A 20,907-nucleotide genomic window follows, 5' to 3' on the forward strand; every position below is an offset into this window, starting at 1 on the left:
GTCGACAGTAATCCATGCACGGTGCTTAGATCGTTCAATACATGAGAAGAGCCTAGGTGCTGGGAAGGAGAGAGTGGGGGAGGGGGGTCCCAGCGGTCGGACTCTGTGTATAGGGGATAAGATGTTCTGTATCAGAGTTCCCCTATAACAGAACACAATTCCTGAGGTAGGGGCCTCCGTTGTCATGTCAGCTAAATAGGACCCTGCATCACCCCACGTAGGTCCCGATCAGCCCCCCTAAAACCCACTGGCACCAGTAGTTTGCACTTTTAGATGCCGCAATCAAGTTCGATCACAGCATGTAAAGTGTTAGTTACGGACATTGCTGTGATCGCCGAGGTCTGGCATTAACTGCGTTCTGGCTGCTGATAACAGCCATTACTTACCAGCAATGAAGCGAGTTCAGCTCCATATCTCACTTCAAAGTCTAGTAGCATCCTCTAGGTGTTCAAAAACTATATGTATGCAACAATAAAAATTTACTAGATAAGTTGAATTTCAAATACAGACTGAAAACTATAATACTATTACTTCACATTTGACAGGTTACACAGTCATGAATGATACCTCCAAATGTCTGCTGCAGCTGCACTCCGACAGCAGGCTCTCTCTCTGTATATGTGGGTCCCTACCTGCAGCCATCTCCGTCTGATCAGCGATCTGCTGTTCCATGCCGGCTCAGCAGGCTGGAGCAGCAGAGCGCAGATAACACTGATCAATGCTATGCTATGACATAGCATTGAACAGTGTATACAATCAGAATATTGCATATAATAATTCCCTATGGGGACTAAAAAAATGGTGTAAAAATAGTAAAAAAATTAAGTTAATAAATGTGATTTAACCCCTTCCCTAATAAAAATTAGAATCACCCCCCTTTTTCCATAAAAAAAAAAGTATGTAAACAACAATAAACATAAACATACATGGTATCCCCACATGCATAATAGGGGTCAGAAGATGAAAATTTTAAACATACTAATTTTGGTGCATGTATTTATAATTTTTTTAAGTAATATAATAAAATGAGGGTCTGAGGAAGCGTGCCTATGCGCACGTGCATTGGCTGTCACCCCTTCATTCGAGCCATGTCCTTGTCTGTATTGAGCACCTTGCACGTTGGATAAATAAAACGGTTTTCGTCTATGGCAGTGGAGTGCGATCAGTCTTCTTTACATTTATATAAATAAAACCTACATAAATTGGGTATCCTTGTAAACATATGAACCTACAGAATAGAAAAAAGGTGTAATTTTTACCAAAAAATGCTCTGTGTAGAAACAGAAGCAGCAAAAAAAAAAAAAATGAAATGGCGTTTTTTTCTTCAAATTTGTCCTACAAATAATTTTTGTAGATTTTGTGGTGACTGATGTCAATACAAAGTACTATTGGTAGCACATAAAAAAAGTTCTCATATAGGTCTGTTGGTGGAAAACCGATACGATTTTTAGAAAATGAGGAGAAAAATACAAAAGTACAAAAAAGGAAAAACGCTCCTTTTTTCTGTTAATGTTTACTTTTCCGTATGAGGGCTCATTTTTACGCCGTGATACGTAGTTTTTTATTGGAATTTTTATTCACTGTTTATACATTTTTTTTCTCATACACAAAGTTATCAAAAATTTGCAATTCTGGACTTCAGATTTTTTTTTTTTACTTTTATGCTATTGACTGTGCGGTTTAATATTATATTTCTATAGCCTGGATATTTCCTCACATGGCGATACCACATGTTTATTTTTGTTGTTTGTTTTGTATTACATTACTTAATTTGAAAAATGGGAAAAGTGGGGGTGATATAAACTTTTATTAGGGAAGGGGCTTATTCACATTTATTAACACTTTTTGAAATATTTTATTTACTATTTTGTATTACCACCTCTAGTATTTGGGGCAACAATGCACTACAACTCCCAAGTGACAGTGCATTACAAGCTCACAACCTCCAGCACACAAGGCAAAAAGGCACTACAGACTGTGTAGTGCCTTCTTGTTTTGTGTGCTGGAGGTTATGAGCTTGTAATGCACTGTAGTTTTACATACTGGGAGTTGTAGTGCATTGTTACTTTACATGCTGGGGGTTGTAGTGCATTGTCACTTTACATGCTGGGGTTGTAGTGCTTTAACCTTTTGCATATTAGAGTCTGTACTACAAACTTCAATATGTAAGGTGACAAAGCACTACAATCCCCAGCATAAATAGTGACAAAGCACCACAATCCCCAGCAAAGCACTGCAACCCCCAATATGCAAAGGGACAAGGCACTACAATCCCCAGCATGTATAATGACAAAGCACAACAACCCCCAATATGCAAAGGGACAAGGCACTACATTCCCCAGAATGTATAATGACAAAGCACTACAACCCCCAATATGCAAAGGGACAAGGCACTACATTCCCCAGCATGTATAATGACAAAGCACTACAACCCCCAATATGCAAAGGGACAAGGGACTACAATTGTTGTAGTGTTTTGTTCCTTTGCATACTGAAAGTTACACACACAAAAAAACACTAAATTAAAACTATTACTGTGGCAGGCAGGGCAGAGGGCAGACAGATCACCGGAGACACTTCAGGAATGCAGACTCCTCTGCTGTAATGCTGCGGGGGTCATGTGACCTAGCAGACGTGCGTGCGTCTTTTACCCAGGCAGCCCCTGCGCTCTAATGTAAGGATCTGGCTAATTAAGAGGAAGAGGACTCCCGGAGGCCTTGGGATAGTTCAGGTACTGGCCGGACTTGAGATAGAGAGTGAGCAGACCGGAGGGGGAGGGGAAAGAGAAGGAGGGGGGCTTGTCGGGGTTGATAATTATGTTATGTGAATCAAGAGTTCTGCTGACAACCTGTGGAGGTTGTGCTGCCCTGACTTGGGCAGTGCTGTAGATGTTTATAAAAAAAAAAAAAAGGGGCATTAAAGGGGCAGATGCAAAAAAGGGCAGGGGCTAGAGCCCCCTTTGAAGCCTATGTGTGCACATCCCTGCCTCTAAGTACCTCTTTTTGGAAGTAGAGCTGTTTTCATCTGCCTCATAGACACTGAATGGAGTGGTGGTGCACATGACTGCCGCTCCATTCAAACTTATCCTCATTGTGTTGATTAGTAAGATGGAATGAGGGGCTTGTGCCTTCAGTTCTAGTGAGTATTGGGGGGGGGGGGGGGTCAGACATCTCCTATCCTGTTAAGGATCCCAGGTGTGTGTCCTAGGTGATATATTTTCATTGTGGATCAACCCCTTTAAAACATCAGCTAACATTGAAAAGCTGGTGTAAATGATCCATATGGTGTAAATGATCCATATTACTATATATGCAGTCCCCCCCCCCCCCCCCCCTCAATAGATTCACTGAGTATAACGAGGTATACATCGGCATACCTTTTTCCCTCAAATTGTACCTGGCATTGGAAAAAAGAAACTTTGATGTTGTAAAGACATATCAAAAGTTTTGATCAGTAGAGGATTGAGTGTTCAGATGCAGACCGCTCGTGAGAACAAGTCAGTGATTAGCGCGTCCCTGGCTCTGTGTCATGTGACCTGGACAGAGTAATAATGTAAGTCTATTAGGCCATCCTGAACTCATAAATAGGGAGAGTAGCGCATGACTGCCCGCTTCTCTCCCCATTTGTTCTTGTCATTGTTTGGGGTCTGAACACCCAGATCCCAATCGGTAAAACTCCCTATGGACATGTCAAAAGTTTTTTAAGGTCAGAGGTACGATTTTATCCTGACGTTAATCTTAAATGCTCTGGGAAAATGCATGACCTAAAGCAGTTTCAATTCTAGATAGTTTTTTGTCACCAGTACGTAAGAACAAGAGCTGTATCCCTTCATCAGAAAAGAGACTATTGTAAAAAAAAAAAAATAGCTTGCATCCTACTCTGGAGGAAAAAAATTAAATAGATTTTGAACACTTTAACTTATGGCCTTTTATACCAAGATTCACCAAAAGTAAAAAAAATATATATATATTCTCTTTTGGTAATCTTTTATTTATATTCTCATATCATTCTCACGTTAGGCCATGCCTTTCCTTTTCTAAATGCGCAGCCTACAAACACTGTTCATGATAGCATCTTGGCGGATAATACATTGTATAGAAGATTAGCTAGAGTCTCATTACTTCTCATTGTATGTTTCTGATGTAAAATAAAAGTTTTATAAGCCATTGTGGTAAAAAAAAAAAATCTATAAAAAGGTTATGAGGCTTTCATTGGACACTAATTGGACAATAAGAGATAATACAGTACATGCTTTCATATTATTATTTTATTACATCAGAGTAATAAACATGTCCCATAAATCGAAGTTAAGTCTTCATTAGAACTGAGACCACCAGCGGCAGTGACAGATTTATAGAGACACTTTTAGTTTTCATTTGCTATCAGCTGTTCACACGACACATCTTGTCTGTAGACAGCCATTACCCCCACAAAGTCATAATATCATGACAATTGTATTTTGCAGCACTTCTATAAAGTTTCCAGTGTCACGATGGAGAAGTATGAAAATCTTGGTCTGGTGGGAGAAGGCAGTTATGGGATGGTGATGAAGTGTCGACACAAGGAAAGTGGTAGAATAGTGGCCATCAAAAAGTTTCTGGAAAGTGAAGATGACAAAATGGTTAAGAAAATAGCAATGAGAGAAATCAAATTACTTAAGGTAAGATCCTTCTTCCTTCTTCTTAAATCTTTGCATGGGTTGTGGCATTAAAGGGGTACCCCGCTGCTCAGCGTTTGGAACTGTTCCGAATGCTGGAGCCGGCGCCGGGAGCTCGTGATGTCATAGCCCTGCCCCCTCATGATGTCACACCCCGCCCCCTCAATGCAAGTTAATGGGAGGGGGCGTGACTGCTGCCACACCCCCTCCCATAGACTTGCATTGAGGAGGCAGGGCGTGATGTCATGAGGGGGGGGGGGCTATGACATCACAAGCTCCTGGCTCCAGCATTCGGAACAGTTTGTTCCATATGCTGAGCAGTGGAGTACCCCTTTAAGGGCACAGATGTAGCAGAGCTTTTATCATTTGGCACACATGCCATGATGTCATCGCGCATTTCTGACAAAGCAGAGGGTAGCAAAATTATTAATTTTACTTGAAGAAGGCAAGAGATAGTCTGGTCACAGGAAAAAGGTCAGATACACAGATAACAGAAAAACAAAAGTGCCTACAAGGATCACCTAACAAGGGTATTGACTGAAAGCCAGGAAGGATTTTAGATATCAGAATTAAATATGCCACCAGTCAAATGAATCAGCTGTCAGAATATCACTAAAGTGTGAGCTATGCATTGGATACACCAAGGAGCATTTCGCAGGTCACAGCGGTCACCCTTCCACCACCACATCCACCACCAATCAGCTAGTTAGCCCCTAATATTTTGATAGAGAATAACTTTAAATTGTGGAAATGCCCCTTTAATGGTCTGCAAAACACAAGTGCAACAATGCACTACTTTTTTAATCAGTGCCCCACAATTTTACTGTGACATGCACAAAATCCAAAACATACGGGGGAAAAAACAACAATAGTAAATCTGATCCAATATAGTAAAATACCTTGCAGTGCTGTAAACTATTTGGGTTTATTTCACAAAATGGGATAATGGAAAAATATCTGTTAGCCTGCAGTACTTTATAACAGAGAGTTTGGAATGTTAATGCTAGGGTGAACCTAGCGTGTGACAATTGGAGCTAACTCACAATGAAACATTATTACATTGTGCCATGTAATCCACTAGGGTTATAATTATCCAGCACTGATTGTTGGTATGCAACACCAGGACTATTACCTGGAAGGTAACACTGAGCAGTACTCACTTTACACCTTGGAAAGTACTCTAATTACTTACACTTGGGGTATTTATTTTTTTTGCCTACATTATAGATGTCCCACTTGGACCATCCATGCTTCATAATAATAAGAGTTAGGGAACCATAGGCTTCTATAGTGCTCTGGTACTGATCCACTGGAGTTTTTTGTGTTGAATTTATAATACGGACATAAACAAAAACCCTTTTACAACCATCTGCCTTAGGCTACTTCACAGGGCAGTGTTTAGGTCAGTGTTTTTAATAAGTCTTTGTAAGGCAGAGTTTGCACAGCATTGTTATTGTTGTATCATTGTGTGTCCCTTCAAAAAAGCAGCATGACCATTCACTTTAAAGGGGTTATCCTGCAAATGTTAATGCTTAGTTAATTCCCCCTGCATTATAACAGCCAAACAGCATATACTTGCCTCCCTTGCTCCCACAGCACTGCCACTGTCAGATTTACTGGTCTGAGCTGCAATCCTTTTATACCAGCTTGCAGTGATGTCCCAATCTCTGCTCAGCTCAGTGATTGGCTGAGCAGGGAGCAGGATGTCTTCAAAAGGTGGAAAAACAACAATGGAGCACACGCCAAAAGATCTGACAGCTGCAGTGTACTGTTTTTTGTTTTAATGTAGAGGGGGGCACATAATTAACTTTAAATTCTCTGGAAAGCCCATTTAAATGAGAACTCTGATGGGAGAGTACTTACCTCCAGCGCTCCTGCAGTGCCTCCGGTGAACTGTTCCAGGTACCTGTTGTGATCATGTTCTTGAGCTACAGTGTGATATGTTGGGGCCAGGAAGTACCCGGGCCCAATGTGTCATACTGCAGCTCAGCAAATTGCTGGCTGCAGTGATGTCCCGTCTTGGCCAACAATTTGCTGAGTTGCAGTATGACACAGTGGGCCAAGGTGCTTCTGTGATCAACAGTCACTTTACAGCTCAGAAAGAAAATCGCTTTGGGGACCAGTGCAGGGCACTGAAAGTACTGCAGGAGTGCTGGAGGTACCGTATTTTCCGGCGTATAAGACTACTTTTTAACCCCGTAAAATGTTCTCAAAAGTTGGGGGTTGTCTTATAAGCCGGGTGCTGCAGTTGGCCGGGACACCCATGGTATGGATTATCCATACCCTGAGCGTCCAGGGCGAGGTTAGCTTCCCCTGTCACATTCGGGACATCCCTGTGTCCCGAAAGATCTTTTCGGGACTTGAGGATGTCCCAGTTACCTTTCTGCTGCCCCGCGTTAACTTAAAAAATGCAGGGTCCGCCGGGAGGTAGTGCAAGCAGGGAAGTCACTGACATCCCATGTGTGCGCCCATAGCAACAGCAGAGCAGCGTGGACGAGCGGGCATGTTAAGTTACCAGCACATTATCTTCGGTGCTCTGACCATCGCTCCTCCGGTTCCGGGACCTATAGGCTATAGCAGTAGATCGTGAACCCGGTGGTCGGAGCACTGAAGTGGGGCAGTACACAGACATACAGCCATCCGTGTTCTCAGTGGCTGCTTAGTATAATACTTGCACATAGATAAGACTTCTATAGAGTGTTGTTTGTCTTTAGCTTTTCCCCAGGAAGAGACAATAATAACCAATGAAATATATGTAACCCACAATGGTGGCATTAAAAATTACAACTCATTCTGCAACAAACACGCTTTTGTATGATTGTTTCGCCAGAAGAAGAGATTATGGTTTTCGAAAGGCAATAATGAAAAAAAAAACTAAAATAGAAATGGAGATGGCACTGAATAACTGGCATTTACTAAGACCTGAAAGGTCTTCATATGCATTGCGTTTCAGCAATTAGGAAACAGGTTTGTCCAGCAAAATAGAACAATGGTAACTACATTGTAGTAGTGAAGAATGTATTACACAAACATTAGAAAACATTTTAGCCATTGTTATACACACTTGGGATGCATCTGCTACTCTTTTAGTTATTTTATAAATGTGGTTGTAATTCATTATTTGCCAGTTATGTTCCTAAACCTTTGGTATATATTGTTGATGTTTAAGATCACACATTTTTAAAGATACTTTACAGAACAAAATATAACACCTGTAAAATAGCAATGCCATAATATGATGTTGTTTAAAGGGGTTTTCTAGGCTAATATGATTGAAGGCCTTTCCATCAATCGTTGATCGGCAGTGTGTTGGCACCTGGCACCAATCAGCTGTTCATTGCCCGCAATACATAGTGGGCTAAAAGCAGTTGGCTCTATTCACTGTGTGGTTGACAAGCTTTGTTACTCCAGCTTAGCTACACTTCACTGTTAACCACTGTGGATAGGGAATAACATACTGACAGGTGGGAGTCCCGCTGCTAAAACCCCAATGATCCATCGAATGGAGATAAATTGTACAGCAGAATATTTGGAGTGCACTGTTTATTCTCTATCGGGCTTTTAAACATTGCTACTATATATACTTGGTAAAGACCAGTATATGGTGGGTTAAATTCAACTAGTTTGCCAATAGATTCTCCCCTTAGGGTTATCCAATAATACCCTTTCTTCCCATATACCCATAAAAACTTCCCATTAGTTTTATTGATTATTAACCACACACATTTAAAAACTGTAAGTTCAGTAGCCCTTTCATATTCATTATCACGTTATGTTATGTGCTCCGGCCACACACGCTGGCCGTGAGCGCATGGTTCCCTTACCTTCTGCTGCCTACGGGTCTCGGACTCGTATCGCGGGATGCGCCAGCTTGCGAGCCCCAGTTCCTCACTCTCCAGGAGGAGCTTTAAGATTTAAAGGGCCAGTACGCTCATTAGTGTAATCCACCTGTGGCTCATTTATAAATCCTTCCACCCTCCTCAGTTCCCTGCCAGATCTTTGTTGCCTTGTGCCTTTGAGAAAGCATTCCTCTGTATTGCCTTGCTGTGTATCAGGTCTCTTGATCTTTTGACTTCACCTACACTCCTGTGTTGCCTGCCCTGACCTTCTGCTATCCAGACTACAAGTTGCCTTATCCCTCCTGTGCCTCGCATCTCCTCAGCTGCCTGTGTGGTCGAGCCGTGCCAGGGGTAGCGACCTGGGTGCCGCCTGCAGCAGAAAGTCCATTCCGCTTTGCGGCGGGCTCTGGTGAAAACCAGCGGCACCTTAGACTCCGCTCCCTGGTACGGTCCGAGGCATCTGCCAAACAGGTCCAGCAGATCCACATCCACAGGGGTTCCTGTCTTCAGAAACGTGAGTGTTACATCACTGTATATTTCATGGATTGTTTTGTTACTCAATAAATAATGCTCACTTGTCAGATCACTGAGTGTGCCTGCAGCACACACCCTGTGAAATACAGTGGGCTATCTGCACTGTTAAAATCTTCCTAGTCTACCCTCCTCAACATGTTTCACTACAAGAGGTGTTTTGCTTTATCAAGTGTTTCGCTTTATCAAGGGGTAGCAGGCATCTGAGCATGGACGCCGTGTCCTGGGATTTTAAAGTCTCGGTTGGTGACGTCACTGCTGGCTTGTTGTCTATTTCCAGCCAATAAACATCCCTCACCTCTTTCCCACACTTCCTGAATGGTTGAACATATTGGATTGATAGTGAAATTCAGCAATCAAGATTCAGATATAATTGTGGCCACCCCTATAGGTTTCCCCTGTCCGTCTATTGGTGTAACGCCGAGCGCTCCGGGTCCCGTATCCATCCCGGAGCGATCGCGGCGTCTGGTCTCCTGCAGCGCCCCGGTCTCTCACTCTGACCGGGAGCGCTGCTACAGTGCTGCCAACGGGGATGCGATCCGCATGGCGGCACTAGTCCGCTTGCGGATCGCATCCCATTCTTATTACCTGCCCCGTCCTCTGTCTCAGCCCCGGTGCGCGCGGTCCCGCTCTCTAGGGCGCGCGCGTGTCAGGTCTCTCAGATTTAAAGGGCCAGTGCACCATTAATTGGTGCCTGGCCCAATCTGTTCCTAATCTGTCCTAATTACTGTGAATACTATTTAATTCCCTTTCCTGTCCCTGCCGGATCTTGTTGCCTAGTGCCTTGTGAAAGCGTTTAGTGTGTGCCATAACCTGTGTATCCAGACCTTCTGCTGTTGCCCCTGACTACGAACCATTGCCGCCTGCCCTGACCTTCTGCTACGTCTGACCTCGCCTCTGTCAAGTCCTTCTGTACCACGCCTATCTCAGCTGTCAGTGAGGTCGAGTCACTATCGGGGGATATGACCTGGGAGTTACCGCCGCAGCAAGCCCATCCCGCCTTGCGGCGGGCTCTGGTGAAAACCAGTAACTCCTTAGAACCGGTCCCCCCGGTACGGCCCACGTCATCGCCTCACTGACCAGAGGATCCACTACCTGCATACCAGTCCGGATCGTGACAATTGGTTTGCTGCGACGTACATCATATGCGCGCTCTCGGTGCCCGCTACCTCTTGATAAAGCTACTTTGAAGCGAAACATGTCAAGGAGGGCAGAGTAGGAAGATTTTAACAGTGCAAATATCCCACAGTATTTCACAGGCACACTCTGATAATCTGATAAGTGAGCATTATTTATTGAGGAATAAAACAATCCCTAACATGTAAAGTGATAATGAATATGAAAGGGCTATTGCACTTACAGTTTTTAAATGTGTGTGGTTAATAAACAATAAAGCTCATGGGAAGTTTTTAAGGGTATATGGGTAGAAAGGGTTTAAACATCAGAAATTTTTGGAAGCCACCATAGACAATGAATGAAACACTGCCTGCATATGTGCATTGAGCTCCTTTTATTCTAATGGACATTTTGCCTTAGTTCTATGAAATAGTGGGAGTCCCAGTAGTTGGATCTCTGCCGATTTAGCATGATTACTGTCTCTCTGTGAATGGCATTCATAAAACTTTATGTGCCTTCAAATATATATTTTCCCTGCTACAATCCTTCTCTGGTTTGTTCAAATTTTTTCCAGATGCGGTACTCAGAATATGTGTAAATAAAAATGTTTTAAAAAATGCTGGAGGAAGGGACTTGACCATATATTGCTATAAGCTATCATTGGACAGTGTTTATAGAGACTTTTTTGGGCTAGAGGGGGAGGATGGGGGTTACCATGCTGAGATGAGAAAAGATTAGTTTCTCTGAATAATAAAAAAACATAATGAAAAAAGATAAACTTTACAAGTATATGAGTATACGTGAAAATAAAATCTTTCCTAAATATGTTTTATTATTTATACCTGCTTGTCTACGTATTTGGCGGCTGTCACATATTACAGCAACAGCATGACACATAAGGCCCCTTTCACACTATACTTTCATCAGTTTTGAAGATCCTTTATAATGCTCCGTTATGAAAACCCTGAAAATCAGCCGATAAACGCCCGTTACAAAATCCCATATGGCCGTTACAAAAATCCCATTATAGACTATGGGATTTTTACATTATCCGTTTTAACCTGTCATAGCCCTTTATTAATAACAGACTTTATTTTGTGACGGGAGAAAGAACGGAAGAAATAATGCATGCACTATTTATCCCATTACTTTCTTCCGTCACAAAATAACGTCTTTTATTAATAACGGGCTATGACGGGTTAAAACGGATAATGTAAAAATCCTATAGACTATAATGGGATTTTGTAACGGCCATTTAATGGCCGATTTTCTGGGTTTTCATAAGGGAACATATAATGGATCTTTAAAAACGGATGAATGTATAGTGTGAAAGGGGCCTAAGATGAGACTATCCTTCTAATCCTGAACCTCTGGCATGTTGTCTGTATCTCTCTTTCCATGTACTAATTTTGTCCTTCATGAGTCTACATTGACCCAGCTTGTCTGATCCTCCCTTTAGATTTAGTGAGTGTAGGTACCGTCACGCAGTTGGGGGCTGCTGCTTAGGACAGATCATCCAAGTAGGTAGGAATAGTGGTTTGGGTGAGTTGATGGCTGCACTGTTTAGCTTTGCCTGAGCACAAAGATGGGGTGTATCTGTAATGTGGCCATTTAAAAAAAAAAAAAAAAAAATTTTTTACATAACCCATTAGGCAAGATAAGCAGGAATAAATAATATATGATTCTACACAGTAATATACTATTTTTAAAAAAAAATTATTTTTACATTTTATGGAGAACCCCTTAAACTAGGCATATGATACATATTTTTATAGTTAGTTACATTAAGTTAAAAGTTTTCCTTAGTACAACACAACTCTTGTGTGATTCAGAATCAGATATTTCTTCTGTCCTTTGTTTCCTCGTATTTAAAAGCTATGTTAATTTCTTCTGTTATACACCTTTTCAATAACACCTAGGCAACAAGAATGAAATACACCACATCAAGCGTAACAGCAGTGGCTCTGCTTGGGTGCACTTGGCACGACTACTTTTTCAAATATGTTGTTTACTCCATGTTCTGCCTTGACTGAAAAGAGCATTAACAGGGTGATTTTGAGATTAATGTAGTAAGCTAATGACAATTGGAGCTTGATGAAGAGTGCTCCATAATACAAAGGTGAGAAAGCTACGTAATCACATTGGACACATGCCTGTTTGCCTACTGTATTCACAGCTTACATATCTTTCTGAAGTCCAAATTGACTTTATAATTCCCCAAAAATCGACCAACCAAAGCCAGATTGTAAAGATTAAAGGGGTATTCCAGGATAAAATATTTTTTCATATATCAACTGGCTCCAGAAAGTGGAACAGATTTGTAAATTACTTCTATTAAAAAAAAATCTTAATCCTTCCAATAATTATCAGCTGCTGAAGTTGAGTTGTTCTTTTCTGTCTGGCAACAGTGCTCTCTGCTGACATCTCTGCTTGTCTCAGGAACTGCACAGAGTAGAAGAGGTTTGCTATGAGGATTTTCTTCCACTCTGGACAGTTACCGAGACAGGTGTCATCAGAGAGCACTCAGACAGAAAAGAACAACTCAACTTCAGCAGCTCATAAGTACTGAAAGGATTAAGATTTTTTAATAGAAGTAATTTGCAAGTCTGTTTAACTTTCTGGAGCCAATATATATATATATATATATATATATATATATATATATATATAAATGTTTTTTTCCTGGATAACACCTTTATACGTTGACATGCCTCAGCATCTCCTAAGATGGCTAGTTTACAGGTATGAAGAGCCATTGTTAAATTATTCAGTTATAAAGTAAAACATGGTAAAAAAAATCTATAAATTTACTATAATTCCATAGACCAACCATAACATTTCAAAATACCCATAAAAACTTATATACATGGATATAAATATCTCTTTTCAACCCTATGGGCATTAATAGATATTTGGAATTTTACAATAGACGTTCTGTGTAAGTTTCTATTTTGTCTAGGTTCACACTGGCATTGTACTCTGACTCGTTCAAGGTCCATTCGGATCTTATTTTGTGCCGAACGGAGCACAACTGACACCAGCAGGTCTCTATGGATCCCATTGACTTGAAAAGGGCTGGTCAGTTGATGTTACAGGAGCTGGGCAGTAGTTGACTTTTCTCAAGTCAACTCCTGTCCTTCTGACGGACTGAGCAACTGAGCTTCCTTTAGTGGAGCACACCGGTAGTGTGAACAAGCCCGAAGCCAGAGCATTTTAGAGTTCATATTACATGCACCTGGGCCACTGAACGGTTAAAGGTGGGGGCTAAGAAGTACCCTACACTATGTTCATGGTATAAGTCAGCATACTGGCTGAACAATATTCCAACACATATTGTGGCATACCCATAACGGATCCAGTGTAGCGTAGTTTTGTAGTGACTTTATGTTCAGTCCATTTCAGAGCATATACAATTTTTTTGCTGGACTCAAAAGCACGACCACCTCCACTGTTGAGTTATGCAAAAACATTATTAACATTCGTGAAAAGACCAAACTTTGTCTCTATTATACAATCTTCCAGTATAGTTACACCACAGTATACATCGACATACCATTCTGCCAGTCTGCCAATGTATACCACCCATGAGCATAGGCTAATTTCAGATGTGAATATAGACTTAATTTGACTGACTCTTTAGAATCTATACACAGGCAGCTTATTGTTCCAGACATCTGCAACAGACAACCAACAATGGTGATAATGGACATAATAATACCAGTAGTGTTTTATGTACAGTGTTGTAGGCATAGAGATGCAGATGCATAAAATTTAACGGTTTATTGTTGTGACACACATATTGTTCAGCATAGGCTTGATGACTGAAGTGAGAGAAATGCCAGTTATCTGATACGAGGCAATAAGACAAAATCAGCACATTGCCAACATCCTGCTTAATGAAGTGGTGACCTATACATGAACTACTTGTATGCTTCACTTATTCGTATTTCTTGCTATAACTTGCATCAACTATGCAAACATTTAGTTGAGTTTATTTTCTTTTATCAAATCTGAAGATTCACATCTTTAACAACATATCAGACATTAAAGGGGTACTCCAGTGATTCTTCTTTTTTTTTAAAATCAACTAGTGCCAGAAAGTTAAACCGATTTGTAAATTAATTCTGTTTAAAAATCTTAACCTTTCCAGTACTTATCAGCTGTTGTATGCTCCACGGGTAGTTCTTTTCTTTTTGAATTTATTTTCTGTTTGACCACACCTCTGTCTGTCTCAGGAACTGTCAAGAGCAGGATTGGTTTGCTATGGGGATTTGCCCCTGCTCTTGACAGTTCCTGAGACAGACAGAGGTGTCAGCAGAGAGCACTGTGGTCAGACAGAAAATAAATTCAAAAAGAAAATAACTTCCTGTCGAGCATACAGCAGCTGATAAGTGCTGGAAGGGCTAAGATTTTTAAACAGAAGTAATTTACAAATCTATTTAACATTCTGACACCAGTTGATTTAACAAATATAGTTTTTCACCGGAGTACCCCTTTAACTATAACACTAAATTATGCACTTGAGCTAGAACAGCAAGAATTTTATTGGTTACTGTTTGCACATAAAAAGGAAGGATCGAGCAGTGATGAAACCCAGGAGATGGATACAAGTCAATACACAGGGAAGCTGGATCTGGAGCAGAACACCTCTGCTAAAAGACTCTGGGAACCACAACAATGCACAGCCATCTAGGAGAGGGCGGAGCGGGCTTAAAGCGTACCTGTCAGATCCCACAAAAAAAAAAAATATATATATATATATATAAATGTATGTTACTCAGTACCTAATCCTGACCATGTACATCTCATTTTTATGCATTTATCACCTATATTTATTAGCAAAATATCTCTTTTCATTAGCTCACAGTGTTAAAATCCTCTCGTGGGGGGGGGGGGTGCACCTACTTATGCAGCCTTGTCCATGAGTCATCTCTTGTTCATGACTCATAGACAAGCCTGATGCTGCTGCAGGACTGATAAGTATTCCAGTAGGTATGGGGACCCCTAGTGGTGGCATTTTTAGGAGCCATTTCTTTATTAAATATTTGAAAATTTTTAAACAACCATATTACAAAAAGTTTTTAATTTTCAGCAGTAACAACATATAAAAAGTTTCTGAATCTGACAGTGCTCATTTAAATACGTGCTGCAGTGCTGAGATAGGAAGGGGCTGCATGTTGAAGATGCACACTGCCCCTTTAAATCAAAGCAGGAGTTGGCACTCACACCCTGGTCATAGGCCTAGGAATTGCAGGAGAAAGCAGGAGCATGGTACTGCCCAGTAGCACAGCATGAGGCTCGTAGCAGAACCCCACAGGAGTGGTAAGAGACAGGACACTGGTGGGATACACTTGTTCAAACTGACTGTTAGATTGGGGATGGTATCCTGAAAAGAGGTATCTCATTGGTGTTCTGCTTTTTAATATTGCAGAAGCAGTCTACAACCACCCAGATAACCGTATGGTCAGCAGAGGAAGGATATATGTCATATGGAAGTAAATATGTGATGAAGTTCATAGAAGTGTGCTGCCAGGAAGATAATGGATTAGGTAGAGGTAGCAGTTATCCAGATGGTTTAGAATTGGAGATTTTATACTACGCACAGGTTGCGCAGGCAGATACATTTTCATGGACATATTTGACAAATGTATTCCACCAGTAGTGATGAGACAGAATCTCTAGAGAATTTTAAAAGGCAGGGTGACTGGCTTATTTAGAATCATGCACTTTCTCCTGGACACAGGGACCTTCCCTAGAGGAATGCCCTTGATCAAGACTGGAGACACAGAAACCAGACTGGAAGGATCTCTGATATGTTGCGATCCCTCAGCATGATCTGAGGGGTTGAATGATCGTGAAACCGTGTATCGGCATAAAAATTCTTAGCAGCAGAACGGAAGTGAACTAAATATAATTAAAACAGACATATTATGGCGCCCACCTGGCCTAGCACAGATTCAAACACACAGCTGGCTGTAGGTAGGTAAGATTTTCTTGGCCTATATAGATGATCCCCAAATGTGATGCACTCTCAAATGCTTGGTTTCTTATGGAAGCTGGAGTCATCCAGCTCTAGAAAGAACTGTTTAGAGATATCCAGGTGGTGTATGACAGGTGCTGGGATGAAAAACTCCTTCAACTGGATGAAGGCAGTCTCACCCTCTGGAGTCCATGCTTTTGCATTCACTCCCTTCTTAGTTAAGTCCACTATTGGAGAAGGGAGTGACAAGAAATTAGGAATAAATTGTGGATAAAAATTGACAAAGCCTAGAAACATCTGCAAGGCACAGAGGCCTTTGGGTGGCCATGGACAGTTTTTTTATTTTTTTTTTATAATTACATTTTTATTAAGATTTTCATTTATACATTAGCTCAGCAAAAACATATTACATTTCGCACGAATTTAAACAAAATTATTCTCCCAACATTTACTTATTACCCAGTAGAGGGAGGGATCCAAAAAGAGGGAAAGAAAACAAAGCAACCCAAGACAAAACAGCACCCAGCAAAACAAAACAAAACAAAACAAATTATAATTTTCTCTCTCTTCTCTTTCCCTTCATTCAATTTCTATCGATCCATCTCCGCCATATCAACCAAAATTTATCTTCGTTCCCTCTTTTAGTATATATGGCCTTTTCCCAGGCAACAATTTTTTCCATCTTTTGGACAAAGTGCTCTCTGGCTGGTGGATTTGGGTTTTTCCAGTGCTGGGCTATCAACATCCGCGCATTATATAATAGTCTTCCCACCGCTAACTTGGTGTTATCTTCTATTGGCAATTCCTCCACATACCCCAGTATACATATTTTACCTCCCTATCAATATCAACCTTGTATATTGCACCAATATATTCTATAATTTCTTCCCAATATCTTTTAATAACCGGGCATTCCCACAACATATGGAGTAAATCAGCACTGGAGCATATACACCGAGGACATTTTGCCACTTCCACATACCCTATTTTAGCCAGGAATGCCGGAGTCTGATACATCCGATACAATATATACAACTGGGAAAGTCTTGCACCCTCTCCCAGTGCCTGGTTAGTTACACTACTCATAATATTATTCCATTGGTCCATTGCCACCTGTTGCTCTACTCTCCATTTATAAAAAGCTGGTATGTTTTGCTTTTCCCATCCCTTCATAGCTATAAGTTGGTACAGTTTTGAGATAAATCTTATCTTCCTATCGTCCTTTATTATAAAATCTAATGCTATGTCCTTGCTTAGTTTAATATCTGTATATTTTTGTTGGGCAGGCATCGCATGCCTCACCTGTAAGTATTGGAAGAAGGCATTTCGTGGTATATCAAATTCCTCCTGTAACTCCGAGAAGGAGCGTATATTTTCTCCTATATATATATCTTTCAATGTCCTAACTCCCGCTTTCTCCCATTTTTCAAAACCTTCTAATTTACTTAGCTCCTTAAGTGTATCGTTCACCCATATCAGGGTGTACTCATTAACCTGACTGACTCCTCTAATCTTTTTTATGCTATTCCATACCCTATGCATTAAATCAAACGTAGGAAGTTGTTGGTTTTTCTTTTTCCTAAACTCGCCTTTTTCTAAAGAAAATATTAAGTTATTTTCTCCGCTCCCTATACTCTTTATCATTCCATCCAGAATATTTCCATCGTCCCCTTTGTGCCAGTTCCTAAAGTATGGAGCCTGGGCAGCCAGAAAATACTACCAAGGGTTGGATAAGACAAGCCCTCCCTCAGATTTGGGACGCTGCAAATACTCTAGCTTTAATTTTGGTTTGCGGGCATTCCAAATTAATTCCCTAAATTGTATGTTAATCCTCTGGAAAAGGCTAAATGGTAACCAAACCGGTGCATTATGTAACAAGTATAATAATTGAGGCATTAAAAGCATTTTAATAAGGTTGATCCTCCCTACAGATGATAATTTCAGCTTCCACCATGCTATACTTTTACGTTTAAACTGGTTTAGCAGAGGTATTATATTTCTTTTTATATTTTGATTTATTTGAATATTTGTAACTGATCGATCTAGCGGCATTAAAAACGACTTTTCCCAGTTTATTACAATCCCCGAAAGTTCACCATAACAAGAAATTCCCTCTATTGTGTTTTTCAGTGAGGGGCCCATATCATTCAGAAACAGTAGTGCATCATCTGCATAAAGAGCTATCTTATTTTTATGGGCCCCATACTAAAACCCCTCTATCAACGGAGCTGCGCGGATATTCTGCCAAAGGCTCCATTATTATGGCAAACAGCAGTGGAGACCGAGGACACCCCTGTCTCGTACCGCAAAACAGAGGGAATTTTGCCGACACCTGTCCATTCACTCTAATACATGCCTTCGGGCTACTATATAAAAGTTGAATCCATGATATAAATTTAGGTCCGAAGCCCATTTCCTCCAGAGTCGCCCAGAGACAGGGCCATTCCACTGAATCGAATGCTTTTTCTGCATCCAGTGAGAATATGGCCCTATCTCTGGGAGAGTTCGGAGGAATTTGTATACTCAAATTTTCTGAAGCCGATCTTCCTGGGATAAAACTTGCTTGGTCCGTGTGTATCAGTGTAGTTATTACCTTATTCAAGCGAGTTGCTAATATTTTTGCTAGTAATTTAACATCATTGCAAAGTAATGAAATTGGTCTGTATGATGCGGGTAGTCGAGGATCTTTCCCTTTCTTCAATATGACAATGATAATTGCTTGTCGCATTGATAAAGGGAGAGATCCATCGACCAACGCTTGTTTAAATAGCTCTAGCAGTTCAGGTAGTACAATATCCCCGTATTTTTTATATACCTCTATTGGAATTCCATCAACTCCAGGTGACTTGTTATTAGGGGTCGCCTTTACTGTTGACTCAAGTTCCTCCAATGTAAGTTCTGCTTCCAGCTATTCCTATCCTCTGTCGATAATTTAGGGAGATTTATTCCTTGTAGAAATGCCCTTATATGCTCAGATCCCTTCTGAAGTTTAGACACATATAGCTTTGAATAATATTTTAACATAACCTCTGCTATACCTTCATTATTATTAATCTCACTCCCGTTTTCATCCAGCAGAGATAATATATTGGCCGGTGGTTCTTGCGCTCTAACAATATTTGCTAACATATAGCCTGCCGCCTCTCCTTCTGCATATAACACTTGGTTTTGCATCATCTGCCTATTATTGGTGGCCTCCAATAAATGTTGTCTCAGTTCAGCTTGTGCTCTGACCAAACCCTGATGTAACCTAGCTGACGGATTCTCAATAAAGGTTTTTTCTGCCTGCCGAGCTGCCTCATACAATAAATCAATATACACAGACATGGACAGTTTAGGGTGCATGTCAGTTTAGCCAGATCCATCTGTAACCCTGTATCAGACACAATAAATTCCAAGAACAGCATGGATGACTTCTTGAGTTTTGCGTCCAATTTTTTCTTAAGATTGCAAGATTGTGCTTTTGGTGTGAGGTCGAATCAGGTAAGTAAATCAGCACCACAACAAAGACATAGAGAAGGTCTCAGAAGACATTGTTGATGAACTTTTGGAAAACTGCTGGAGCACTACAGAGGATAAAGGACATAACAAGGTACCTGTAGTGACCATCACGAGTGTTGAAGGACATTTTCCACTCATCGTCTCTCAGATGCAGATTAGGTTATAGGCATTGCACAGATCAAATCTGGAGAAGATCTTGGCTTCTATAAAAAAAAAAGTTTAGAGATCAGCAGTAAGAAATATTTTATCTTAACAGTGATCTTGTTTAGACCTCTGTAGTCTATACAGGGCTGAAGAAATCCATCTTTTTCTGTACCAACATGGCACTAGCTTGTGAAGTTGACTCCTCAATAAAGCCCCTCTCTAGGTTTATTTTTAATATGTTGGGACATAGCCTGGGTCTCAGTGAGACTGAGTGGGTAGTCTCTACTATGCAGGTTTGTAGTTATAGGGAAGAGTTCCACAGGCAGTCGTAGGGGAGGTGGGTGGCTGTGTTTTCACTTCTTTTTTGCTTACAAATCCAAAAAATGCTGAGGAGGAAGTTCGGACAGGTTTTGAGGTAATGGAGACTGAAATGCAGGTTTGACTTGTGACAAGCAGAGTGGCAATGAGATCCCCAAAGATGTACAGTGGTCCCTTAAGTTACAATATGAATTGGTTCCAGGACGACCATTGTATGTTGAATCCATTGTATGTTGAGACCATAACTCTATGGAAACCTGGTAATTGGTTCTGAAACTCCAAAATGTCATCCAAAAATAGGAAAAAGTGAGGATTAAAGAAAAATGAGTAGATAACTAATATAGATAAAGCAAGTCCTTACATATACAGTAAAAGTAAGAAAGCTGCTGGAGGCTGCGTCTTCAGGGTCCTGTACAGCCGCCCTCACCGGGTGTCCAAAGGAGCAGCTAACCGTGGCACAGGTAAAGAGTAGTATAGAACATGTAGTACCACCCTGTACTGTAGGGAGGCACTACCAGACAACCAGTCAGTGCATGCACTTCTGTAATACAGATGTTTTACCAGTAAAATGCCCATTCTGATTGGTCAGTTCTTCCAGCCATTGACACGTTTCACATATCTGGACTGTCTGTAGCATTGTATGTTAAGTCTGTTTTCAAGTTACAATGGCCCAGAAAACACCATTGTATGTTGAAAATATCTTATGTTGAGGTCATTGTAAGTTGAGGGACCACTGTGTGGTGCGCCAGTACAGGAGTTGTACCCCTGTGCCCTTGCTGCCCTGTCAGTCAGCCTCCCCGCAGTGTTCCCTTTGTACAGTT

The 20,907-nt window shown here is 40.9% G+C and overlaps 1 protein-coding gene across 1 annotated transcript in view; it reads left to right on the forward strand.

Annotated features, from left to right (window-relative positions):
* Positions 1–4,448: 4,448 nt before the first annotated feature.
* The window catches only part of CDKL2 (cyclin dependent kinase like 2), a 56,736-nt gene continuing 40,277 nt past the window's right edge, over positions 4,449–20,907 (forward strand). The window contains exon 1 of the mRNA XM_056568143.1: positions 4,449–4,660. Coding sequence (XP_056424118.1) covers positions 4,493–4,660 — 168 coding nt within the window. The 5' untranslated portion in view covers positions 4,449–4,492. The remainder of the gene's footprint in view (positions 4,661–20,907) is intronic.

The sequence above is a fragment of the Hyla sarda genome, chromosome 1 (assembly GCF_029499605.1).
Source record: "Hyla sarda isolate aHylSar1 chromosome 1, aHylSar1.hap1, whole genome shotgun sequence".
Lineage (NCBI taxonomy): Eukaryota > Metazoa > Chordata > Amphibia > Anura > Hylidae > Hyla > Hyla sarda.